Source organism: Heloderma suspectum, chromosome 3 (assembly GCF_057233095.1).
Source record: "Heloderma suspectum isolate Gila_16-S chromosome 3, 16-S_ref, whole genome shotgun sequence".
NCBI classification, from domain to species: domain Eukaryota; kingdom Metazoa; phylum Chordata; class Lepidosauria; order Squamata; family Helodermatidae; genus Heloderma; species Heloderma suspectum.
Genome location: NC_139460.1, coordinates 26,782,337 through 26,805,506, shown reverse-complemented (window position 1 = coordinate 26,805,506; position 23,170 = coordinate 26,782,337). Strand labels below are relative to the sequence as shown.

At 44.5% G+C, this 23,170-nt stretch overlaps 1 protein-coding gene across 1 annotated transcript in view; it reads left to right on the top strand.

Annotated features, from left to right (window-relative positions):
• Positions 1-20,893, top strand: part of LOC146349456 (collagenase 3-like) — a 28,977-nt gene extending 8,084 nt beyond the window's left edge. The window contains exons 3-11 of the mRNA XM_084841629.1: positions 54-283; positions 1,857-2,005; positions 2,139-2,264; positions 4,357-4,518; positions 4,917-5,025; positions 8,116-8,249; positions 16,646-16,805; positions 19,484-19,587; positions 20,208-20,893. Coding sequence (XP_084697755.1) covers positions 123-283; positions 1,857-2,005; positions 2,139-2,264; positions 4,357-4,518; positions 4,917-5,025; positions 8,116-8,249; positions 16,646-16,805; positions 19,484-19,587; positions 20,208-20,308 — 1,206 coding nt within the window. The 5' untranslated portion in view covers positions 54-122 and the 3' untranslated portion in view covers positions 20,309-20,893. The remainder of the gene's footprint in view (positions 1-53; positions 284-1,856; positions 2,006-2,138; positions 2,265-4,356; positions 4,519-4,916; positions 5,026-8,115; positions 8,250-16,645; positions 16,806-19,483; positions 19,588-20,207) is intronic.
• Positions 20,894-23,170: the final 2,277 nt, after the last annotated feature.

The window sequence follows — 23,170 nt, the reverse complement described above, 5'->3', positions numbered from 1 at the left end:
TTGCTTTTGCTTTTGCTCTTCTTCCATTAGTTGTCTTTCCTGTTTGTTTCCAGAGCTATCTGAATGCTTTCTACAGTCAAGGAACCATTTGGAAAAGAAGCTCAGTCCCTTTGTTGGATAAAATGAAGCATATGCAGTCGTTTTTTGGTCTGGAAGCAAACGGAGAGCTGAATGATGAGACCCTTGAAGTGATGAAACAGCCGAGGTGTGGTGTCCCTGATGTGGCTGGATACCATTTTTTCCCCAGGAAAGTGAAATGGCCAGTGTGGGACTTAACGTTCAGGTAAAATCAATCCATTGAATTCTGTATTCTTTTCCTTTTTTTGTATTCATGCATAGAGTTTCGTGTTCCTGAAAGTGTTAGGTCTGTAATCCACAAGAGTACTTTTAGCTTTCTGGTTTTCAAGAGTTCTTAGAGTCTGAGACTTAGACCAAAACCAGAAATCTTGATGCTGGTACTATTTCTGAGGGCCAGGCAAGATGACTTGATATAACTTATTGCTACAATAATATATTTGATACCGCATATACCTAACCGTAACAACAATTCTGATTGGAAGTGGCCTTCCTAGAGCAGCTTCAACTGTGAGTCAGTCTGACCCAGGCTGCAACCCAGGGATGCAAACCCTTTTTTGAGAATTGTTGGCACAGTGATTCGTACGGTCTATGGCTGTAACTCAGAGAAAATTAAGAGCACAAAAGGACCTCTGAATAGACACTTTGGCTGTGAGCCTATCATGTAGTGCAGCCTTTCCAGATGTATTGAACTACAACTCCCATAATCCCCCAGCCAGTTAGGTTGGGACTATTGATGTAGTCCCATACATGCAAATACAGCTGTCCCATTATCAGCAAACTAGTGCCGTAGTTCTGGAACAGAGGGAAGCAAAGAGCACAGAAAACGGTCTGGACAGTGGAGGGGGGATGCAGAAGAGAACTGGCAAAGATTAATACTTAATGCAGTTATAATGCTGCTCAATCTAACCATGGTTAGGCGATCAGGAGTGTCACTCAGCAGGATCATACACTCCTTCCTGTTCCCCATCCCTTTTTGTAAGGGAATTTCTCTCTCCCATCCCTTTTCAAAGCTAACCATAATTATTATTAGATATGCCCTGCTCTTAGCTCCAAGCAGTTTGCAAGTATGGTTAGACTTGGGTTTGCAAACTGGGTTTGAGCCAGCCATGGTTAGTGTTACAACTGATGTACATATAATGCTAATATAGGGTTGCCATGAGGTTTTGTTTGTTTGTTTGTTTGTTTGTTTTTACAGAGGACAGTCCTCTATTTGAAGGGCTGTCAGAGGACAGACTTTATTTGAATGTGTATCTGTGGACTGCAGATAGTTCATTTGATGAATTAGATGTGGGGTGTGTGTAATAAATTACTAAATAAATAATAAATAGGATCAACATTAGGAAGGGATTTGGAATAATTCACAGCATCAGTACGTTTGCTAAAACAAGTAGATTTTTTTTAAAAAATCTGTTCTAACATTCCCCAAATACTACAATTTTCTGGCCCTGGCCCTTAAAAAGAAGAAGATAAAACAGCTGATTCAGATACTGCTGCTTTTTGTAATCACCAGTGTCGTCCTTGTTGATCTGGGTCAAGTCTTGTGCATATGTTTCCTTGTGAATTGAAAACAAAGAGAAAGCAAGCTATACATGGAATTGCTAAGTCTTGCGCACTTAGACATATTTTAATTATGGTCCAAATATTGTGCTTAACTCTAAAAAATATGGTTTGGTGAGAAAAAAAATAATGTCTGGGATACATTCCTAGTTCATTTGCAATATCCTAGCACAAAACAAATAGGGAAAGGTTTTGTAACTTGCCATCTGTCACTTGAACAGAATTGTGAACTATACACTGGATTTGGGCTGGGAAGAAGTGGACCAAGCCATCCAGGAAGCTTTCCAAGTATGGAGTGATGTCAGCCCTCTTCATTTCACTAGAGTCTCTCGTGGCACCGCTGATATTATGCTCTCTTTTGTAACCAAAGGTAACTTGAGGCAAGATGGTTTGTTGTCATGATTAGTTTAAAATTAATTGCACTACCTGGGCCAAATTTCCTGATCTCTAGTTCTCACACTGATGTTACCAGTTGCATTATTTGTGATGCTTTGTTTTTTTAGAGCATGGGGACTTCTTTCCTTTCGATGGACCATTGGGTCAACTGGCTCATGCTTTCCCTCCTGGAGGTGATGTTGGAGGGGATGTCCACTTCGATGATGATGAAACCTGGACCAATGATTCCAAAGGTAGCTGTTTGTTTGCTCATATCTAGGCTCCCCAGAAAGACTAGCTTGTCTAGGCAAGCAAACCCAGAGGTTTCCTGGTACACCATATATATATTTTAGGGCTGGCAATTCAAGGTGGCTGAGGACCAGTTGCTTGGAGTATTTCAGCTAGGAGATACCCACAGGCCCCCTGTAACATTTCAGAGAATGCTGGGGTGCAACTCTTGGATCCTGTGAACATAAGAAACTGCCTTATACCAGGACAGATTATTTGTCCACCTAGCCCTATATTGTCTACTCTGACTGGCAATGTCTATCCAGCATCTCAGACACAGGTCTTTCCCATCACCTGGGGCTTGATCCCTTAAACTGGAGATGCCAGGGATTGAACCTGGGGCCTTATGCATACAAATCATGTGCTCTACTGCTGAGCTATGGTCTCTGTGCAGTGCTTTTTAACAATCCGTATCTATATATGTATTTTCTACCCCAACCCCTGCCTGGTGCCTCCAAATGCATTGGACTACATGCTGGCTGGGGGATGCTAGGAGTTGTAGTCTGACACATCTGGAGAGTACCAGGTTGGGGAAGGCTAGTCTACTTGTCTGGTAGAATCTCTCCTGGATCTCAAGCAGAAGGAGGTCTTTCAATTCACCTGCTACCTCGTCCTTCTAACTGGAGATGTGAGGAACTGAACCTGAGACCTTGAGCGTGCAACACATATGCTCTACCACGGAGCTATGGCTACTCCCAAGTGTGCAGCTGCCATTGTGAAGGGAGCATGCTATCTAAGGGGGTGTGCCCAAGGATCCTTTATGTCAGCATAGATACCAGGGTGCAACTCTAAGCTTGCATGCTGCTTCATGGCTACCTCTTGTACAAAGCTGAACATTGTGCCTCAAGATCCCCTACAATGTAGCAAATATTCCTGGGACCGCCTCCTGGCACAATGTCTCAAGCCAGCCACGCCTCTCAGTCTAGTGTAAGGAGGCAGTCCTTTTAGGTGTCCTATTAGGTGTTCTGTCAACATGATGTGCCAGTCATAAACCTAAAGTTTGGTTAGCAACACTAATGTCTTAATATTTTTAGGGTGCAATCCCATGCATGTTTAGACAACAAAAAAGTCCTACAACTCTCAGCATGCCCCAGCCAGCTGGCTGGGGAATGCTGGGAGTTGTAGGACTTTTTGCTGTCTAAACATGCATAGGATTGCATCCTTGGTTTATCAATGTCTCTATTTTAATAGTTTTACAAGCACTTCAGGTCATACTTCATGTATGTCTGTACCAATGTCCCTCTGTTGCAGACTGTTTTTAAAAAATATATTCCCACCTTATTCTATAACATTTTGTGTGTACATATATATAGAAAGACCAGAAGTAGTGGGCAGTAGGAGATCAGCAGCTACTGGTAGATCTCTGAGCAATTTGCAATAGATCTCCAAGGGTTTCTGACTCCCAATGATTTTTTAAAAACTGCAAGTAAAAAATAAATAATATCTCTCCTGTGGCTGACCATGTATTAATCAATTTTCTCTCGGTCCCAGTGTTCCTGTCCTATGAAATATCAGTATCACTAGGTTGCTTTTGACCAGGTCTTTGTGCAACTCTGCTGTCCTGTTTTAGAATTTGGTGTTAGAATCTCTGATCTGTAGTGACTCAAATGCAGATTTGTACATGCAGGTTCATGGGGAAGATGAAGTAGTTAATTGATCCCCACCCTCTGAATCCCTACTTCGTACATGGCTCCACCCCCGTTGGCCAGTATTTTGCACTCTTCTCTGGTTGATGGACTTCTGGATTCTGGTAAAAAATACAAAGTAGATCCCACAAACCTGACATTTACCCATCCCTGGTGTATAGGATAATGACAGAAGAAACCACAAAGGACAAATTAAAACAATTTACACTTGGGTAGGTCCCCCACCTTGCCACCTGAAGAGGCAGGTTGTGATGCTTACTCATAGGTAAAAGTGATGGTGGGGGACATGCCTGTTATTTCTACAGCTGGTGATGTGAATGGAGGAGCTGAGCCTTCATTCTGCCTTATGCTTAGATGTGGGAGGGCTCCCTGAGGCACTGTTACTAACTGAACTGGTCTGTGCTTTTTCCAGCCTTTAATTTATTTGCAGTTGCAGCCCATGAGTTTGGCCATGCTTTGGGCCTAGAACACTCCAGTGACCCCGAAGCTCTGATGTACCCTCTTTACACCTACAGTGATTTGAAGGACATTATTCTTTCTGAAGATGATGTGGAAGGCATCCAAGCTCTTTACGGTACCCCATAAATGTATATACTTTCATATCTGGAGAGACAGGTTTTAGTCCTCATGTGGTTCTGCTAGTTCTTCCAAGTCTGCCTAGCAATATTGGTCTAATATAGGTAGTTACTGGCAGACGGTATTGCAGAAATTAAATAGAAGCATGATGGTGAATACAGAATGAGATGTAACAAAAGAGTTGTAGGACTTTTTGCTGTCAAAACATGCATAGGTTGCGCCCATAGTTTATCCATTTCTCTATTTTAATATTTTTACAAGCACTTCAGATCATGCTTCATGTGTGCCTATACCAAAGTCCCTCTGCTGCAGACTATTTTTTTTAAATATTCCCATCTTATCATAGAACATTTTGTGTGTACATATATACAAAGACAAGCTTCTCATTATTTGCAGGTCCCGAAAAAAGAACGGTCGGTGCCAAAGCTCCAGAGAGATGTGACCCAAACTTCTCAGCAGATGCTGTTGCGGAATTACATGGGGAGAAAATCATATTCAAGGACATGTAAGAAGCCAGTAGAAATATTTACTGGTTCCATTTGTATTTCTAACTACAGTCATTTTGCAGTAATTAATAGCAAAGGCTACAATGAGGAAGGTAGACAATGGATTGGAAGCCACTTGAGACACATCTAGACTACTGCAACTTCTGACTGGCTGGATTTTTGCCCTGCTCTATCTCCCCTCCCCCTGCTGTCACTTTCTCTCCCATTGTTTTGATCATATCACTCCTCGCCTTACATTCTTGCCTGGGCTCCCTGTGTCAGGCTTTGTCTCCCTTTCAAGGTGCTAGTTCTTAATTTCAAACCTCTATACTTAGGAACAGAGGAAGCTGCCATATACCAAGTCAGACCCTTGGTCCATCTAGCCCAGTACTGTCGACACTGACTGGCAGCAAAGGCTCTCCAGGGTTTCAGGCAGAAGTTTTTCCTACCCAACCTGGAGATGCTGGGGATCGAACCTGGGACCTTCTGCGTGCAAAGCAGGTGCTCTACCCATTGAGCTATGGTCCCTTCTTTGCCCCTGAGGATCTCTCCATTCTTGTCTCCCCATATGCCTCTTTTTTCCTCTCTGCACTTTTGCTCAAACTTGGGATCAGTCTGTTTCCGTTCCATGGTGCAATATCCAATATTTGTCCTACATAGACCCACTGAAATGAATGAGACTTCAGTTAGTCACAACTGACTTAAGTTCAATTCATTTCAGTGGATCTACTTTACATGGGACTAATGTTGGATACAACCCTATATCATACAAACAACAAAGGCAGCCATGTTGGCTGTAAGAAAAATTCCAAAATCTAATACCTTTATTAGGCCACCTCAAAGATAGCAAAAAATGTGCTAGCGTTCAAGATCTCCGGATCTCTAAATCAGGCAAGATGGTACAAAGAGCAGGTCTGTGTGTGTTTGGGGGCAGGGAGGTGGGGCGGAGGGGAAGGCTGACTAGATGTTTCAGTCAGGATGTCTCTATGGTCATCCTGACCATTTCAAGAATGGAGGATCTACAATTGTCTGGGACTTTCTTCTTCCCAGTGGTCCTAGGGGCACTGATACCTGAAACTATCACACCGCCTGGCAGAGTCCAATGTGAATGTCTGCAACTTATCATCCTCCATATCAACTTAAGACTCTGACCATGCAGACGTCCTGACTGCAATGTTTAGGCACCCTTCCCCCCCGTCCCTGCTCCCCAGCCAACCTGCTTTTTGCAACATCATGCCTGATGAAGAGATCTGGAGATCTCAAAAGCTAGCACATTTTTTGTGATCTTCGAGTTGGCCTGGTAAAGATATTGCATTATATATATTTTGGAATACCTTGGGCTTCTCTACACCAAGGTTATATCCCACACCTTTACCAGGGCTTTTGCTTCTGGATTCATTGTGGGATTAAGATCAGCTCCTTTACATATGCCTACACATGGGGGGGGGTCCTTTCTCTTCAAGTTCTATATGCTTCATTATACAGCCACTAGATGGTGCTGTGATGTAGCAGAATTGCGCAAGTACACAGAGCCATTGGAGCACCATGAATAGAAAATAGTGCATTTTCCCCATTAAGAAAAAAGCCAGGATAATAGCCAGAAAGCACAGGACAGGCCCTGGAGGTTGATAATGTCATGTAAAGAACCCACAAATTCCCGTGAATGACCTATCACAAGCGCATAATAAAAACGCCTGTAGAGGGCTGCATTGCAAACTTTGCAATCTGAATTTTGTGCAGTTCAAAGGATAACAATGTTATCCACACAGTAGTCTGGGAAGGGCAAATTAGGTTTGATGCTTTAAAATATGGACCAAACAAAATTCTCTTGCATCCCTGGCTCCAGCTTGCCTCCATTCCATTGCTACCAGCATGACTTCTGTCATGCTGTTCCCTATGCTTGTAACAGCTCCTAATCTCCATACATCAGTGTGCCCTGCTCATCTCCTCCAAGTCCCTCCTCAAAGCCTACTTTAAAAGAAAAGAAAAAGGAAAGAAAAGAAAAGAAAAGAAAAGCCTGCCCAGAACTACACCTGCTTTGTATAGGGGCCATCACATAGTGGCAGCACACCTGCTTTGCATGCAGAAGTCCCAGGTTCGATCCCCGGCATCTCCAGGTAGGGCTGGAGAAATTTCTGCCTGAAACCCTGGAGAGCTGCTGCCAGTCAGCGTCGACAGTACTGAGCTAGATGGACCAATGGACCAACTCAGTATAAGGCAGCTTCCTCAGGAAGTATACTGATAGTTCCTTTCATGCTTGTTTTATGCAGTAGGAACCGGGCTTGATTCTCTTTTGATTGATTGATTATAATTATGATTATATTTAGGAGTCAACTCTCCACCCAGGGGCACCTGAGGCAATATGAAGCATTTAAAACCAGTAATATGACTTGCCCAGCAAATCAGTGCAAACTGTAGACAATTCGACAACAGACCACTATAGTAAAACAAGCAAAAGGCTGAAAAATAAAACAAGCAGTAATATAAGCGTTTTGTCCCTCTCCCCTAGTTAACCTCAATGAAGAATAAGTAGAGTATATCTGTTTTCAGGCATCATGTAGTTTAGCATGACATGAACAAACCTAGGCAAGCCTCAGGCTCATACCCTCCCCTCTCCTTTCCAGCATGGGCAGGATGAGAAGTTCAGAATCTTTCATTTCCACATTTATTTAACTGTGGCTTGTTGTGTCAAGTTAATGTTAACAATGGCTTGTTTGAAACAAGGCAATTTCAAACCATGCAGTATGAAGTTGGCTTGTTTCAACAAACCATAGTTAACATTAACCACAGTTAAGTTCAGAGAAAACTCTAAACTGTGGTTAATGGAAAATGGAAGTGAACAGTTCTAGTCTCCTCTTCGCGGTTGTGTGGGAGGAGAGGAGAGGGGTGAGCATACAAGCCCAAGTCTCACTTAAACTCATTCACATCGTGCTAAACTGTGGTTTAGTGTGACATCCAAAGACAGTCTATGATTTTGAGCTATCAAGATCCTTTGTTCCGTCTTCAAATACCATTTTTCTTTTCTTTTTTTTTGCACTATGATTTCTTTTGTGCCTGGAATATACTTACTTAAATAATCACCATGATGCTTGTTTTCTATTCTAAACCAGGTTCGTGTGGCATTACAATCCTCAGAGCTCTAGGAAAGATTGGATTGATATTCATTCAGTTTGGCCCAAACTTCGAAACCGAGTTGATGCTGCTTATGGCCTCCCAGAGAAGGACCTTGTCTTTATATTCAGAGGTAAACATCGTTTTGCCCTCCTCAGTAGCCTTCTGCCCTGTAATAATCCTTCATTGAGATTCACCAGCACCTCTGAGCCCTGTTCAGGTGTTACCGAAGCATGGTGTTTAAACAAGTGAGGAGGGGGAGAGTGCTAGCCCCACCACACTACGTTTTCACTCTCATCATGCTGCACATGTGGAGGGCAACGCTGTGAAGAGGAGCGTCTCCTCTCTGTCCATGGGGACTGTTCATGTGATCCAGAATACTAATTTATCCAGCAGTCCAGACTGCGTGGAGAGGCTCTCCTCTTCACAAAGTCACATTCCACAGATACAGCACCACCAGAGTGACAGTGTAGGGAGGCAGGGCTAGCACACTCCCCCTCCTTGTCTGCTTAAACAACCCATTTTGATAATGCCTGAATAGGGCCACGACTGTTGCTCTTACCCATTCTATAGAAAGGATAAAACCTAAACTGTAAGTCAGGGGTGTAGAAGTTCAGGCCTGGGGGCCAAATCTGGCCTGCCCAGGGTCCTAATCTGGCTCTCTGGGATTCCCTAAATGACCACACCCCTTGCCTGGCTCCACTCCCTTTCCCCAACCACCAATCGTTTGGTGGCTTCCCAGCTTTGGTGCAGTTTTTCATCATTCTAAAAAGTTGACATGCCTCTCCTAAAACTTAGTTAGCTTTAAACTGAAATGTGCTGTTATTTATGGTATGTTAGCCCTACCTGTTCTGCCTTTGATTCCACCCACTGCTGGAATGTGGCCCAGGAGAGCTTCTCTGAAATAGAAGTTGGCCTTTAGGCTGAAAAAGGTTCTGCACCCCTGCTATAAGTAGTATGTGTCCAAGCACCTGTTGCTGGAGACAATGAGCGTAAGGGTGCTATTGTGCTCATGTTCTGTTTGTGGGCTTCCCATAGGCGTCTGGTTGGCCACTGTGGCAACAGAATGCTGGACTACATAGGCCTTTGATCTGATCCAGCAGGGCTCCTCTTATGTTCTTGACAACTTGCCCAAAATTTGGAGCTTCATCAAAGGGTTGCTGGCTTGGCAAATCAAAGATGTATGCTGAAGAAAGTCATAAAGAAGAGTTGTTTGCTGCAAGCCTTGTACTTAAGTGGGAGAAAAGCACTACAAGTATGACAGTCTCTGTACTTGCATTTTCCCATGCTGAAGGCTGAGCAGGGTGCACAGGTGTTTGTAAGGGTGTATTTGATGACACTCCTAGAACACTGAAGTTGTTTTTGGTTTCGGAGCTTGTGCTCCCTGGGTATTTGGGGAAAAGCAGCACTCCTCTAATTCTTATAAGGGCAATTCCTAATTGTTGTATGAAGACTATTTTATCATGGCCTGTTGTTGTTGTTATTCAGTCGTTCAGTCGTGTCCAACTCTTCGTGACCCCATAGCACGCCAGGCCTTCCTGTCCTGCGCTCTCTCCCGGAGTGTGCTCAAGTCCATATTCATTGCATCGGAGATGCTATCTAGCCATCTCATCCTCTGCTGTACCCTTCTCCTTTTGCCTTCAGTCTTTCCCAGCATCAGGGTCTTTTCCAGAGAGTTTTCTCTTTGCATTAGGTGGCCAAAATATTTGAGCTTCAGCTTCAGTATCTGTCCTTCCAATGAGCACTCAGGGTTGATTTCCTTTAGGATTGACTGATTGACTCCTTGCAGTCCAGGGGACTCGTAAGAGTCTTCTCCAGCACCACAGTTTGGAGGCATCAATTCTTCTGCGCTCAGCCTTCCTTATAGTCCAGCCATACGTTGCTACTGGGAAAACCATAGCTTTGATTATATGGACCTTTGTCGGCAAGGTGATGTCTCTGCTTCTTACTATGCTGTCTAGGTTTGCCATAGCTTTCCTCCCAAGGAGCAAACGTCTTTTAATTTCAGTCACCATCTGTGGTGATGGGTGACCACCATCTGTGGTGATCCAACCTGTGGGGGTTGGACTTGATGGCCTTGTAGGCCCCTTCCAACCCTACTATTCTATGATTCTATGATCTTGGAGCCCAAGAAAATAAAATCTGTCACTGCTTCCATTTCTTCTCCTTCTATATGCCAGGAAGTGATGGGGCCAGATGCCATGATTTTAGTTTTTTTAATGTTGTGTTTCAAACCAGCTTTTGCACTCTCCACTTTCACCCTCAACAAGAGGCTCTTTAGATCCTCTTCGCTTTCTGCCATTAGGGTGGTATCATCTGCGCATCTGAGGTTGTTGATAATTCTCCCGGCAATCTTAATTCTGACCTGTGATTCAGAACCCAACCCGGCGTTTCTCATGATGTACTCTGCATATAAGTTAAATAAGCAGGGCAACAATATGCAGCCTTGTCGTACTCCTTTCCCAATTTTGAACCAATCGGTTGTTCCATGTCCGGTTCTTACTGTTGCTTCTTGACCTTCGTACAGGTTTCACAGGAGACAGGTAAGGTGGTCTGGTACTCCCATCTCTTTAAGAATTTGCCAGAGTTTGTTGTGATCCACACAATCAAAGGCTTTAGCATAGTCAATGAAGCAGAAATAGACGTTTTTCTGGAATTCTCTTGCTTTCTCCATGATCCAGTGAATGTTGACGATTTGATCTGCAAAAAGATCAAAAAGAGTGCAAAAGCTGGTTTGAAACTCAACATTAAAAAAACGAAGATCATGGCATCTGGCCCCATCACTTCCTGGCATATAGAAGGGGAAGAAATGGAAGCAGTGACAGATGTTATTTTCTTGGGCTCCAAGATCACCGCAGACGGTGACTGTAGCCATGAAATTAAAAGACGCTTGCTCCTTGGAAGGAAAGCTATGGCACACCTAGACAGCATAGTAAGAAGCAGAGACATCACCTTGCTGACAAAGGTTCGTATAATCAAAGCAATGGTTTTCCCAGTAGTAATGTATAGCTGTGAGAGCTGGACTATAAGAAAGGCTGAGCACCGAAGAATTGATGCGTTTGAACTGTGGTGCTGGAGAAGACTCTTACGAGTCCCCTGGACTGCAAGGAGGTCAAATCAGTCAGTCCTAAAGGAAATCAACCCCGAGTGCTCAAATATTAAATATTAAATATGAGAGTGAGATACTGAAGCTGAAGCTCAAATATTTTGGCCACCTAATGCGAAGAGAAAACTCTCTGGAAAAGACCCTGATGCTGGGAAAGATTGAAGGCAAAAGGACAAGGGGACGGCAGAGGATGAGATGGCTAGATAGCATCACCGATGCAATGAATATGAACTTGAGCACACTCTGGGAGACAGCGGAGGACAGGAAGGCCTGGCATGCTATGGTCCATGGGGTCACGTAGAGTTGGACACGACTTAGCAACTGAACAACAACTGTTGGGGCTGATGGGAGTTGAAGTCCATATCACAGGGAGGGCTACACCACTGTACATGAGCCATGTTCCAACAACCATCGCTTCACCTAGCTAGGGATGCCAACCAACTGACCTGACTTGCATTTCTATGTCTTTGCCCAATTGCTAGAACAAAAGGGCCAAGGCCATTCCGGACCCCCGGGGACATCTTTTGCACTGACAAAAGGGACTAGGTGTGATGAACCCCGGTACCAAGCCTGCCCTTACCACACATGTGAGGAAAGCTCATCCTCCCCTGCTTGAACCACTGCGTAGGGCAGAGGTAGGCAATTTTGCTGCCCTCCAGATGTTTTAGCCTACAACACCCATCAGCCCTCACCACTGGCTATGCTGGCTAGCATGGATGGGAGTTGTAGGCCAAACTACCCGGAGGGCCACCAGTTGCCCTCCCCTGGTGTAGGACTTGCAATGGAAGCCAGGTTACAGCTGCAACACAGTTCAATACCTTCTCAGCCCAGGAGGAAACGCCAGCTCCGCCCTTCTGCTGCATTTTGGAGATTTGGCTAGTGACAGGGGAACTGTAGCCAGAAGCAAGGGTGTCATGGCCCATGGTCTGTCATCCTCTCAGTTCAGGGCCTCTGGAACTGTACACTGTGACAACATCCTCTCCAACCAGGCTTCTGTCAAGTCTCATACTTTCACAGCCCGCTCACCCTCTGTGACCTGGCTTTCTTTGGAAGTCCTTCACCAGGGCTGGGCAACTTGTGACCCTTGGGACGTTTTGGCCTACACCTCCCATCAGCCCTAGCCAGCATAGGCAAAGGGGAGGGATTAAGGGAGTTGTATGAGAACTTTAGACCACAGCAGGACTAAACTTGAAAGTCCAAGACCTGCAAAAAGTCCTCTCAGACAGCATTTGGCCAGAACAGGTCATGTGGGTCCTAGACCCTAGAAAAGTTTCCATACTCTGGAATACTCTGGGCTTACTCTGTTGCCTGAGCAACAAGAGCTGCTGCTGCTGCTGCTGCTGCTCCCACTTGGCCTATGCTTTGCCTGTGCCTCATTTCCCTCAACCTTGTTTCCATGACATTTCTCCTCCACTTGATAGAAGCCTGGTTGGAGAGAATGTCACCACAGGGTACAGTTTCAGAGAGGATAAGAGAGAGGATAAGAGATCGTGGGTCATCATACCATTGCTGTTGACTACAGTTCATCTTTCAATAGCCAGAGCTCCAACGTGCGGCAGAAGGAGGGAGTGGGCTTTTTTTCATGGGATGAGAAGGTATTGAATGGTGAAGGGAGGGAAAAGCAACTGAAGAAAAAAATACTCATTTGCAGGGCCAGCCCTCCCATGAAGTAGGGTGAGATGCCTGCATTAGGCAGCAGAGTGGGAGGGGAGGGGAGCTGTGCCATTCCCCCCAACCCCCACAAGGAAGGCCAGCCGCCACTGCCCCACCAGCACCAGCAGGTGCTCTGGCGAGCCCTCCCAGCCACTGTCCTGCTGTGACATTTGCTGCAGCAAGAAAGCAGCTGGTGGGGCTCTCTGGAGCAGCCACCTGACCTCTCTTTCCCTCACCATGCCCCCTCCCCAATCTCCCAGCTGCATGCTCTCCATAGAGCAGATAAGGTGGTGGTAAGAGGAAGGGGAGCACGACAGGGGATGGGTGAGCAATGCGGCAGCGTGCTTTCTCCTACCTCAGGCTGTGAGAGAGTTTGCGCTGGAGCTGATCTTTTCCATAGGAGTGTATAAATGTTTGGCCTCCTCATTGAGGCGAACCATTTTAACCACTGGACGTGTGTATGTGTGTGTGCATGTGCACGCGCACATGTATGTGCAAGCTGTTTGTGTGCAGGCCAGCTCAGACTGGTAAAAAGGCTAAATTGATAAGCATGGCTGCTTAAATATCACTTAAACCTTTGTGAGCAACAGTGCAACCAATCCAAGGCCTGGCTGATAAAAATCCAGGCTGATACTCAGTACCACTAAGTTTCAGGGCAACGCTAAGCTTTTGGTGGCAAACATGGGTCTGGGAACCCTGACTCCTGCTTCTCCACCACCAAGCTGTGGGGGTGGGATTTATGGGATGGAAATGGTGGGTGATTTTCTTTTGCAACCCCATTTCACTGGATTTCCTAGACCTGTGTTAGCTGCAACAAAGGGGAAAAACAGTTGGGGTGTCCGGGTGTTGCAGGGAAACAGTGGCATGTAGGGCAAAGACTAACCACACACTCCTGTCTGCCGTTTGTCCCCTGCAAATCATCCTCCCTCAACTCCCACAGTCTGGTAAAGGTTCCCAGATTTTCCTTCTTTTTCTCTTTTTTTTTTACAGTACATTTTCTCGTTGCAACTTGCAATGCAAATTAAAGAACAAGTGAAAAGTGACCCCTAGTGTTGGTTTGGAAGGTTTTCCTTTTCCTATTTATTTATTTATTGCATTTATACCCCGCCTTTCTCCCTCTTGCAAGGAACTCAAGGCGGCTTACATTATCCTCCTCCTCACCATTGTATCCTCACAACAACAACCCTGTGAGGTAGGTTGGGCTGAGAGTCTGTGACTGGCCCAAAGTCACCCAGTAAGCTTCCATGGCCAAGTGGGGACTAGAACCCGGATCTCCGGGCTCCCAGTCCGTCACTCTCACCACTACACTACACTGGCTCCACTACACTATTGTAGGAAAAGCTTAGGATTTTTAAATTATTTATTTATTTATTTATTACATTCCCCCCCCACACACACACAACTCAGGGCTGGCCCTACCATGAGGCAGAGTGAGGCAGTCACCTCGGGCAGCAGATTTGGAGTGTCATAAATGGGCAGCAAATTGTAAGTTATTTAGGTCATACTACTATGGGGATAGCCAGCCACCTCCGAATTCGGAGGCGACCACCTATCCAATGCAGGGCAGGAGAAGCACAGAGGGGATTGTTTCCTCCGCGCTTCTTCTGCCCTGCATTTGTGCAGATTTTGGCTGTCTAGCCATGGGAAGGCAGTCGGAGAGGAGGATGCCAGGCAACACATAGGATGTGTCGTACCAGCATTTCCGCCTTCCCCACCCCGCAACACCCCCCGGAATGCCCCGTTTTGGCTGCTCCGCATTCCTCTTCCAAGCGTGGAGCAAGGCAGCATAGTAAGAAGCAGAGACATCACCTTGCCGACAAAGGTCCGCATAATCAAAGCTATGGTTTTCCCAGTAGTAATGTATGGCTGTGAGAGCTGGACTATAAGGAAGGCTGAAAGCCGAAGAATTGATGTTTTTGAACTATGGTGCTGGAGAAGACTCTTACGAGTCCCCTGGACTGCAAGGAGGTCAAATCAGTCAATCCTAAAGGAAATCAACCCTGAGTGCTCCTTGGAAGGACAGATACTGAAGCTGAAGCTCAAATATTTTGGCTGCCTAATGCAAAGAGAAAACTCTCTGGAAAAGACCCTGATGCTGGGAAAGACTGAAGGCAAAAGGAGAAGGGGATGACAGAGGATGAGATGGCTAGATAGCATCACTGATGCAATGAATATGGACTTGAGCACACTCCGGGAGAGAGCGCAGGACAGGAAGGCCTGGCGTGCTCTGGTCCATGGGGTCACGAAGAGTCAGACACGACTGAACGACTGAACAACAACCACAACCTAGAGGTTATGTAGTGGAAAAGCTCTTTGTGTAGAGCTCAGAACTCAATTCTGTGATGAAACCGAAAGTAGATACAGAGATTAACAGCTTCATGTAGAAAACCTCTGAGTTTCATGCATCAACACAGGGATTTCACTGCAAACAGAGTGCAATACCTGTTCTATCCAGTGGGTAAATACCCAATGGAGTTACTTCCCCACAGAAAAGAGGGTGGCCAAGTCTGATCAGCTGCCCCACAACAGATCTCAGGTAGCAGGTGATGAGAAAGACTTGTGCCTGAGACCTAGAAAGCCGCTGTCAGTCAGAGCGAATGATTCTGAGCTAAATGGAATCATTGGTCTGGCAGCTTCATTTGTTCAAATATAGAAACCATATTGTGTCTGTTTTTATAGTTTGGATTTTATGATTCTCAGCTGGAAATTCTGAACACAATAACCTGATAAAATAGTAATTCCATGGTGTGTTATTTACTTCTAAATTATAAAGCAGATGCATATCCAGCCCTGTTTTTGAATGGCCCATATCAGTTTATTATAGGGATGGCGGAGAATTTCTCCCCGAATCTTCGGGAGGCCAAGCGCCGAGGCATTTGTCCCCCCGAAAGTGTTGGGGAAATTCTCCGCCAGCCCCCCGCCCCCCCCCCAGGATGGGACTTACCTTCAGCGAATGTCCCTCTCGGCAGCGGGTCCCAGCGGTGGTTCGGCGATGTTTCGTGGGGGGTGGGGGCAGCGGCCGGTCTCCCGACCAGCTGCCGCCGCCGCCATTACAAAATTAAAAAGTAAGTAAAAAAAACCAAACACACCCGTGATAGGCTACGAGACGATTTACATAGCCTATCACGGTTAGATTTCCAAAGTAAGCCGTGATAGGCTACGTAAATCGTCACGTAGCCTATCACGGGTGACTTTGGAAAAAAAAAAAGCGTAAAGATTTACATAGACTACGGCGAAAATAAGGGAACGCTATTTGTGTTGTCCTTATTTTCGCCGTAGTCTACGTAAATCTTTACGTAGACTAGACGTGCCAAAATAAGGAACGCAAATGGCGGCGCCCATGGGCCGCCGCCATTTGTGTACGCGCTTTTTTTTTTCCAAAGTCACCCGTGATAGGCTACGTGACGATTTACGTAGCCTATCACGGCTGACTTTGGAAATCTAGCTGTGATAGGCTATGTTAATCGTTACGTAGCCTATCACGGGGTTTTGTTTTGTTTTTACTTTTTGTTTCGCGGCCGGGGAGACGGGGCGCTTCTCCCCAGCCTGAATTTCGGCCGGGTGAGGTGGGGCGCCTCCCCCCCCAGCCTGAATTTCGGCCAGGCGAGGTAGGACGCCTCCCCCCCCTCGCCTGAACTTCGGGGGGAGAAGCGAAGCGCCTCCCCCCCACCGCTAATCACCCCTGCGAAAAGGTAAGTGACTTTCGTACATCCCTAGTTTATTATCATTGTATCAATTCGTCATTTATTTCCACTATTTGTTTTGTACAGGGAAGAAATATTGGGCTGTGAAAGGCTACGAGATACTTCATGGCTATCCCCAGAAACTTTATGATCTTGGCTTCCCAAGCAATGTACATAGGCTAGATGCTGCATTTCATGATGTAAAGACTGGGAAGACGAAGTTTTTCACTGGAGACAAGATATGGAGGTAGGAAGCAAGTTAAAGTATGTGGCTCATGTAATCTGCACTCCTGTAAAACTCAATAACCTTGTGCCAGAAGCACTTCCAAAACCAGAGTCTAGAAACCCACCAAATACTGTTTCTCTGTCATGGTGGTATATTGTATTTACACTGTGATAGCATGACATAGGGTTACTCATGATGCTGTGGTTAATGTGGAGCTCTGATCACTTCCTGGATCTTTTGCAATACAAATCTATCCCAGGCTTCCTTTACCCTAAGGTTGGCCAGTCTTCATCCTTTCCTGCATCTTTGCATCACCATGATCTGCTTTGAAGTACTGACTCAGCTTTTATACACACACACATTTCGGCAACCATATATCAATCCTAAGTTGCTATTAGGTGAGCAAGGGCAGTTGCACCGACAGTATTCCTGAGTCCAGCCATAAAAAATTAAGGAGGTTATCACTGTTTTCTCCAGCCAGGTACCAGCCATGGCTTCACTATGCAGCTGAAGTTAATGTTCCAAACACCATTCAGTGGGGCCAGCCAACCAATTCAGTGGAAATGGCTTGCACATTTGACTTCTTCACAATCATAAAAACCATACAAACTCTTTGCTCATGTAGTGCAATTCCAGTATACCTGTTTTCATTTGTCAAACGTTGGGTGCTGTTGTTTACCAAAAGGCCAAACTGAAACAGCAGTTGAATAGCTGTCTACAGGATTGTCGTATTTGACCCTGGTATGCGTCTGCACAAATGGAAAGAAATGCCTGTGCTGAGGAAGAAAAATAGAAAATGGCTTTTTACTAGGAAACACCTCACCATAACCATTTCCTCCACCTTTTCTGGTTGTTGGAGAATTATCTGAAGAGTGTACCTTACCTGATTATTCTGCTGTATTGTTTAGCTGCTTTGTCTACCATCATAAGAATATCAGAAAACACATTTCCAACAGAAAATCAGAGCACTGGACAATTTAGTACACATACATCACTCCCTCCCTCCCTCCCATTTCAAACCTTTTATACCTTGTTCAGTCCTCCATAGACAGGGTTCCCTCAGTGTAATCAGCAACTGTCTGTCTCCTCTTTTGGGGGAAGATTTAGCAGAGTTTATAGTTGCCATCACTGAAGGGATCTTCTTTGTATATTGTCTGAGGCCTTCCTAAGGGCCAACATTCAGTTGTGCAACAACCCACATGTACCAAAGAGTGACGAACACAGATGCAAGGCCGTCCCAAGACATGTTGGTGCCTGAAGTGAAGGACATTTCAAGTACAGATGTTGCCCGGACTGGCAGTCGAATCTCACTTCAACAAGACAGCACCTGCAGATATGCTTAGGGCCCAGACAGCTCCAACACCTAGATCAGAGGTGCAGACCCTCTTTTAGCCTGAGAGCCAAATTGCATTCCAGAGAAGCTCTCAGGGGACACATTCCAGTGGCAGGGCCAAAATCCAGACATACCAGGGATTTTAGCTTAAAGCTCTTATCACCAGTAACTAAGGCTTAGGTGAGGCATTGCAACCTTTTAGAATGGAGGGGAACACTTCAAAAATCCTGGAAACCACCAAATGATTGGTGGTTGGGGAAAAGGGGATGAGGCCTTCTGGGGAACTCTGGAGGGCCAAATTGAGATCTTTGGAGGACTGGATTTGGCTACCTAACTCTACCTAATGGTACTTGCTGAAAATAGATAGAATCAAACTGACTGATACAGTCTACTTCAGAAGTTTCATGCTGAAGACTCCCTTTTGAAGTTTGATTTTCAGGTAAGTAGCAGATTGCCCTTTGCTCTAGGAATTGAAATGTTCTCTCATTTTCATAGATGGAAGATGAACCCAGTTGTCAGTAGAAGTGGCTGAATATAGCAGACTGAATCCAGAAAATGAAGGGCATAGCAAACTTTACTGAGTCATAAACAGATAGTAGTTGAGCAGCCAGAAGGAGCAAATCAGGCCAGGCTTCTAAGAGAATGAAACTACTACTACTACAGAACATACTGAAAATGCTAGGTTTTGCATACAAGAGAAATCCAGGCTAAAAAGGAAACTTCTCAGGCTCTACCTGGCTACTAGGCAACTCCCACCCCCCCATCTTGTGACCCATATTTGCACCCAAGGCTTTGCATCCAGAACTGTTAATTAGCTCTGCACCTGAATAACGCTTGCTGTTGTGCCTGCTAACTGGCTTAAAACTCTTAGCCTGTACCCTCTTTTTGATGTAATCCCCTGTCATTACTATGCCATCACTAGTTTCTCTGTCAGCATCTCTATTTGACATAGCAAGCTTCTCTATCTGGTTATTGTCTATGGTAACACTGTTATTCCCAATCATAGAATCATAGGGTTGGAAGGGGCCTACAAGACCATCGAGTCCAACCCCTTGCTCAGTGCAGGAAGCCTGATTCCCAGGCAGTCTCCCATCCAAGTACTAACCAGGGCTGACCCTGCTTAGCTTCTGAGATCGGATGAGATCAGGCACATCCAACCCTTTGCTCATCCGATCAACAATCTTTTACTTCTATTCCCCTCCAATTTCTAGAGGCAAAAGGCACCTCGTACTCTGAGCTACCTGAAACTTTTAAGGAAAAGAATAAACAAAACGCACCTCGTACTCTGAGCTACCTGAAACTTTTAAGGAAAAGAATAAACAAAACTTGCACTGATCTCTTACTGTTATTCATTTTGATATAATAGCTATGATGAGAGTCTTCATTCTATGGAACACGGCTACCCAAAACTAATAAAGGACGAATTTCACGGAATTATGCATAAGGTCAATGCAGCATATCAACAGAATGGTAAACATTTGTACTTGTATTACAGAGCGGGAAACTTTATTTGGTCTGGAAGCCACAGTGCTAGTGGGTGAAACCAAATACACTGGCGTGCATGCTTTCTAACCTACAGCTATTTAGGCGTATATATTGAACATGTCATGAATTTGTGCATCATCCTTGTGTAGGCAGGTATATACATTGGCCCTGTTCATCATACATAATGATAACCCCTCAGTTTAAAAACTGATGAGTTGTCATGCAGAAGTGGGACAGGGCATGCGTGCTGCACGCCTTCCACTTTTACTTTGCAACCCATGACTGGCTCCTTCGTAGGTTGTGAAGCATGATGTCTGATCCAGGACCGCTGGTTTGTTTAGGGGCTAAACAACCCAGAAGTTAACCCAACAACAAACCACAGGTTAACCTCTGGTTTGTTTAGCCCCTAAATGACTCAGCAATCTGGGTTCAAGAAATATTGTTTATATGTCCAAGACCATTGACCTAGCATCTTCAGCTTGCTCTAGAAATATTAGCGGATATCCCTACCCATTAGCGAGCAATCAAGTTTACAACAGATGGACACTTAACAATTGTTACACCTGCTTAGAATTGCAGCCACTTATTCATTCCTTTGCTTGCAGGCTCCATTTATTTCATCTGTGGACCACTGCAATTTGAATACAACATCTCCCATAAAAGGATTATCCGCACTTTGCCGGCAAATTCTGTGTTAGGCTGTTAAGCCACAAGGAATTCTGTCAATGTAGACGTTGGATCAGCTGAAGATATTGCAAAATGTAAGAGCAGTGCATTTCAGCAAACACTGGTAGTACAACAGTAGCATTGGTAATGTCTGTACTGTTTAGATCACCTTGGATTGAGACTGTGGCCAATTCACCATGTATGGTTAAAGTTCTCCCCCCACCCCCAAGTTGGGGAAGTCAGAAAGGCATTCCTCTATTTTCTTCTTCTGTGCAAGAAATTCAACTGAATTCAAGCTCCATTGAGATCTCTGGCGGAGAAAATGTGTACCATGATGAACAGCTGCAGGCCACTTAGCAACTCCTCATAAAGCCACTATTTTGGATCCAGTGATTTGGATTAGAACACTGGATCTGAGGGCTTCTGATTATGCAAGCTGATACAATATCAGGGAATGGATATTTGCGCACAGCTTCAATTGGGATTGCATTCCTGTTGTTTTTAGTTCTAACTTCGTTAACTTGGTTTATCTTACATGGTACTTGCACGTGTGTGTGTGTGTGTACACATAAATTGTCCAGTTGTGTATGAAAGTTCATGCCACAATAAACTGGATCACATATGTACGTCCATCTTTTTATTTCTCATCAGCTGGTGAACTTGCAGATGAACATGGGCATCAGCACCACTGAAAAACATTGTGCTCGAGTTAATGTGATGTAATAATATGGGAGCTCAATATGTGATGTTTAATCTGTAATAGCTCCTTCAGTCACACAAGTCATCGCTTGACATTGCTGTCATTGAGGGAACAGGGTCTAAGGTGCCACAGTAGTTTTTGTATCTGTAGACAAACATAGTGACTCTTCTGGAATGTGTGCTTTTTTTTTTACTTATCTCCCTGTAGACCAGATCTGCACAACTTGTCTTGTGGCCTGTGAAGGGCATGACAACTCCCCTGCTTTTGCAGTCCCGGGCAGGCAGTAACGACAGGAGGTTTATCAGTCTCTGGTGGACTGCTATACATAGCTGACAGGGTGCACTGTATGGGCTGCGTGCCCATGAGTTTTGTGAGTGAAAAACGGCCCAAGATGCTTGTCATCCCCCCACCCCCAAAAAAGAAATCAGCCCCTTCTAGAATTTTCACAGGTCATCACTTGTCTAGAAGAAACCTCAATTTATACCTCAGGATCAGAGTCTAACAGGAAACAAATGTTTGTGTGCAAATCTGGCTAGGAACTGACAAAACCAGGCAGTTTATTTTTGAGAATACTGCACATTCTAAAGTGTATAGCATTTTATTTTCAGGAAATTGTGCCTGAGGAAAAAAAGAGGGTCTCAGTATAGCTATTGCAAATGCCAGTTAGAATAAGTCAAAATATGACATACATTTTGTTTAAAAAACCAAAAAGACAAAACCCACAGAAAGAGCCAAGAAGCAATTACAAAATACCCACACATTTTGTGGATGTTTTGCAATTGCTTTTGGCTGTCTCTCTCTTGTTGTTTTTAATGACTAGTCCTAATCCATGGGCTTTACTTTGTCTCCCCTTCCTCTCACTGACCCCTTTTTGGAGGAAAAGGACGTGTGAAAATGGCCTCCTCTTTTCCCTCCTCCAAGAGAATTCCCGTCAATCCACTCTTACCTCAATCATGCCCCAAATACCAGAGCTGCATAAATAGTTTGTTTATGCTGCATTCGCAGTCTCCCAGTCTTGCATAATGTAAAATGATTGGCCGTCCCATTCAACCAGGGTAATGTAAAATGATTGGCCGTCCAATTCAACCAGGGTAATGTTCACTGGTTTAGAAAAGCCCACTATGATGTTTATGCATGAGAGTGATGTCTATTGCCTACTGGAGCGCCATTTCTGTGGTCCACTCTACACGATCCTAAAAATGGGTTGAAATGTGGGTTGACCCAAACATAGCCTGGGTTTAGGTACACAGTACTATTTATTATGTTTATTTCTGAAAATTTCTATACCGCTTTTCATTTTTTAAAAAGGAACAACTATCAAAGTGGCTCACGAGAAAAAATCGTGATAAAATACCATAAAACCAATCAATAACATAATAAAACAGTAATATAACAATACAATATTTCATTACAAAGAGGAGGATGAAATTGGGTCATCTTGCTATGCATTTGCAACATGTTTACTTACACCAAAGGACCATGAAAATGGGGGAAGAATTACATTGCAGACTGAGCAACAGACCAAATGGTGCAGTGTCCTGGTTATTTACTTGGCGGAAACACAGACGTGCCCTTTGATAATGTTTTAACAAGCTGAGGGTTGCCTTGGACTTTTTGCCCTTGGCAGCACCAAGACACACAATTTCATACCAACACTTGAAAAATGCAGTTCAGCAGTGGTATTTATTGAAACCATACCCCCCCCCCCAAATAACACAATAAGAGTATTTCTTGAGGCCACGTGCTGAATTCTCTGCTTGAAATCAATGGCGCTTTGCTTTAGCTGGATCATGCCCTTTGTTAGTTAGATCATTTTTAACGTTTATGAATTATTTTCTAAAAGATTCCTTCTGATAATTTATAATATATTTGTCTGTTTTTTACTTGCTGGCTATATACTGCCATTCATCTTCCTAACCAGTATTGGAAATCAGTTGGTGTTTTGCAGTGGGACAAGAGAAAGGGAGGTTGGAAGTGTACGATCTGTTTGTATTAATTAATTTTGAGGTGTGCAAGTATATGTGAGCTGAGATGTTATTCAAATGGGGAGAGAACTCATGCTTTAAAAACTCACACACAGACATGGAGACTGGAGACAAGGAACCCACACACCTTCTGAAACCTGCTGCCTAATATAATTGCTTCCGGTCAGTCCATGATAAGGCAGACCCGTTGGAGATGAATGTAGGCTAAGGAATAACC